Consider the following 3,018-nt stretch of genomic DNA (forward strand, 5'->3'; position numbering starts at 1 on the left):
TCTTTGTAAAATTATTTTCAGCACATATTCTGAATAAAACAAATTGTTAAAACAATTTAAACTGAACATTAAACACTTGTTTGGCTTCATTTGATGGGGTGCAAAAAAAGTATTTGGAAGTATTTTGACATAGAATAAGATTTTGAAAGGTTTTCTGAATTCGCTACACTTTCGTTTTATTGAGGTATAAAACTTGAGATATTCAGAGGAATTTGTTATATTATTCAACAAAAACTTGAAAAGGCTCTGATAAATTAACGAACAACAACAATGATATTTCTTCTTATCGGCGATCCAAAAAATATCTGCAATCTGATTGGTTAAAAAGAGTACAATATATCTTGTATTTTACATGTAAAAATATAAATTGACAAAAAGATGTTGTTGCATTGTAGCGGTAGAAGCAATCTAACGTCACTTTGCTACAAAAGTGTCCTCCAACACAAAAAATGCATTTTTTGGGTCGCCGATAAACCAGTTATCAGACATTTGCTCGTACAATATGGAAATATTTCACTCGTTCCGGATTTTCCGTATATTTTCCTCGCCTAAAGGCTCGGAAAATATTGTACGGAAAAATCTCGGAACTCGTAAAATATTTCTCATATTGTACTCGCAACTGTCCGATAACTATTACATATGATTGTTATTTAGATCTTAAGATCTTGGATTTTTGGTTTTTAATATTTGCTAAACTTCCTACATAACTTAGCAACGGTAGTCAAGTGCTTCGTTATCATAAATTTTACAAGACAATGGCAAAGAATATTGATGACGAATTGCATGAGGCATTCCCACTAATCACATCCAGTTCATCGACCAGTTATTATGAAAGTTGTGAAAACAATAAAATACTTTCATCTGGAAAACTTGGTACAGACGATTCGAAAACATTACGTCGAAATATGAAATTTCATCATTGTTTTGCATTTGTAGTTGGTTGCATTGTTGGTGCTGGAATATTCATAGCACCCTCTCTTGTGGCTCAATACACACCTAACTTATTTGTTGCGTTACTAGCCTGGACATTAGCCGGTGGAATCGCGTTACTTGGTGCGTTATGCTATTGTGAGATGGTCTCAGTTGTCAATAAAACTGGAGCATCCTACATTTTCATTTTAGACTGTTACGGTAAAGCAGCAGGTTTTATAGTCAACTGGACGAACGCTTTGATTTTTGCGCCATGTGATGCTTGCATTTTGTTGATCACTATCGGTTTGTACGCATGTGCACCTTTCTTTGAAGATCACAATTCCGTCGAATATTTATGGTGCGCAAAACTGGTTGGTGGCGCCTGTATGATAGTTATAGCTGGTGTAAATTGCTTAGGCGCCAAGAAGTCTGGCATCTTTCAAATCATTTTCATTTCCATACAAGTCATTTTATTCCTTGTTGTAATTATAATGTCCATTTATGCCGCAGTGCATGATGGTACTTACCAAAATCTATTACCAGAGACAACATTCAATAACACCATATCGTCTTTCAAGAAAGATTTTCCAGCCTTTTCGATAGCTCTTTTTAACGCGTTGTATTGTTTTGACGGTTACTCAACCATTGCTTATCTGGTAGAAGAAGCAGTGGAACCATCAAGGACAATCCCTCTTGTCACCTTCACGTCAATTCCATTCGTTACGCTTATTTACGTTCTCATTAACGTCGCATGCGCAGCAGTGTTAACACATTCAGAAATGGCGTCATCAAAAATCGTCATATCAGACGTCATCGTCAAAGTCGGTGGCAAGAATTTTATTTACTTACTTCCCTTCATGGTGACTGTCTGCGTTATACCCGCGCTATCAGCTGTCTTTTACAATCTCCCGCGTTTAATTATGTCGTCAGCAAGGGAAGGACAGTTCCCAAGTATGTTTTCACTAATACATAAGGAAAGACGAACTCCAGTACCGGCTATCTTATTCTTAGCCTTTATAACAGGTTTATTAACACTATGCAATCTTAGTTTACAAACAATGTTGCAGTGTTGCAACATATCTATCTGGTTTGAATATGCATTTGCCATATCAACAATCTTGGTCAATCGATGGAAAAGACCAGAATTGAAAAGGACCTACAAAACATGGATCACTACACCAATTATTATGATGATTGTCCCCATCGTACTCTTCGTCTTATCTTTCAATGAGAAACCTATCAGCTCTGTCATTATCTTAATCGCAATGTCGTTGAGCGTCCCAGTTTTTTACGTTTTCTTACATAAACGTTGGTTTCAGAGCTCATTACCTAATACAGCGATCAGCTTATGGTTGACTGAACGTTTACCGTTAGTGAAGTGTGAATTTGAAGGAGAACATGTTGATTAAAGCTATATATTATTGGATAAATAAATGGAAAGTGTAGCGGAAATATGTCAGAAAAATTTTATATACAAAAATGATGAAACTTTTCACAATGAAACTATCGCTGAGCAAATTTTTCCTGTTTGCAAAGTAGAGCAAATATTACTGGCTTTTGTAGCTACTATGAATTTTTTGCAACAATTTTTACCTTTTTAAAAATGTTATCAAGAATATCAACACCGCATCTAATCGATAAGCGGTTCTAAGAATGCCATTTTTAGAGCAGTTTTGACTGCAAATTTCCAATTTTCCATGAACATTTCCAAGGGATTCCAACAAATAAAATGCAGGAGGACCTCTTTTAACTCGAAATGATTTTGTTTTGTTATTGTTATATAAGAAAACAGAGACTTGGTAACCACAAAAGTGCCATTCAAAAATGACGTTTAGTTTGAAACTTTTTTTCTTTTTTGCTGCTAAAATTTGTTTTAACAGGTCTTAAAGGTTTTTTTGCAAAATTCCAAGAATATAAAATCTTCCTATTTCATACACTTTGCCGACACGTCCGCAGAAGAGCTTTAAACATCTAGTCTGAACCAGAGTGTGAATCATGGATAATGAATTTTGTGGATTCCATAGAGATTGACACTGTACATACAAGTAAGCATCCCCTTGCAGCCTTCCCTAATGCGGATACACATTGACATCCCTGTGCCACAGA

At 35.5% G+C, this 3,018-nt stretch overlaps 1 protein-coding gene across 1 annotated transcript; it reads left to right on the plus strand.

Moving 5' to 3' along the window:
• The first annotated feature begins 705 nt into the window (after window positions 1–705).
• LOC136809682 (Y+L amino acid transporter 2-like) lies at window positions 706–2,374 on the plus strand. Its single transcript, XM_067066225.1, has one exon. The coding sequence runs from the start codon at window positions 756–758 to the stop codon at window positions 2,319–2,321; it is 1,566 nt and encodes a 521-aa protein (XP_066922326.1). The 5' UTR covers window positions 706–755; the 3' UTR covers window positions 2,322–2,374.
• The last annotated feature ends 644 nt before the right edge of the window (window positions 2,375–3,018 follow it).

This window comes from Clytia hemisphaerica, unplaced genomic scaffold, assembly GCF_902728285.1.
Source record: "Clytia hemisphaerica strain Z4C2 unplaced genomic scaffold, Clytia hemisphaerica genome assembly, whole genome shotgun sequence".
Classification (NCBI taxonomy): domain Eukaryota; kingdom Metazoa; phylum Cnidaria; class Hydrozoa; order Leptothecata; family Clytiidae; genus Clytia; species Clytia hemisphaerica.

Bases quoted from the DNA above. Each gene is read 5' to 3' on its own strand.
- LOC136809682 (XM_067066225.1), top strand. From the start codon at position 756: ATGGCAAAGAATATTGATGACGAATTGCATGAGGCATTCCCACTAATC.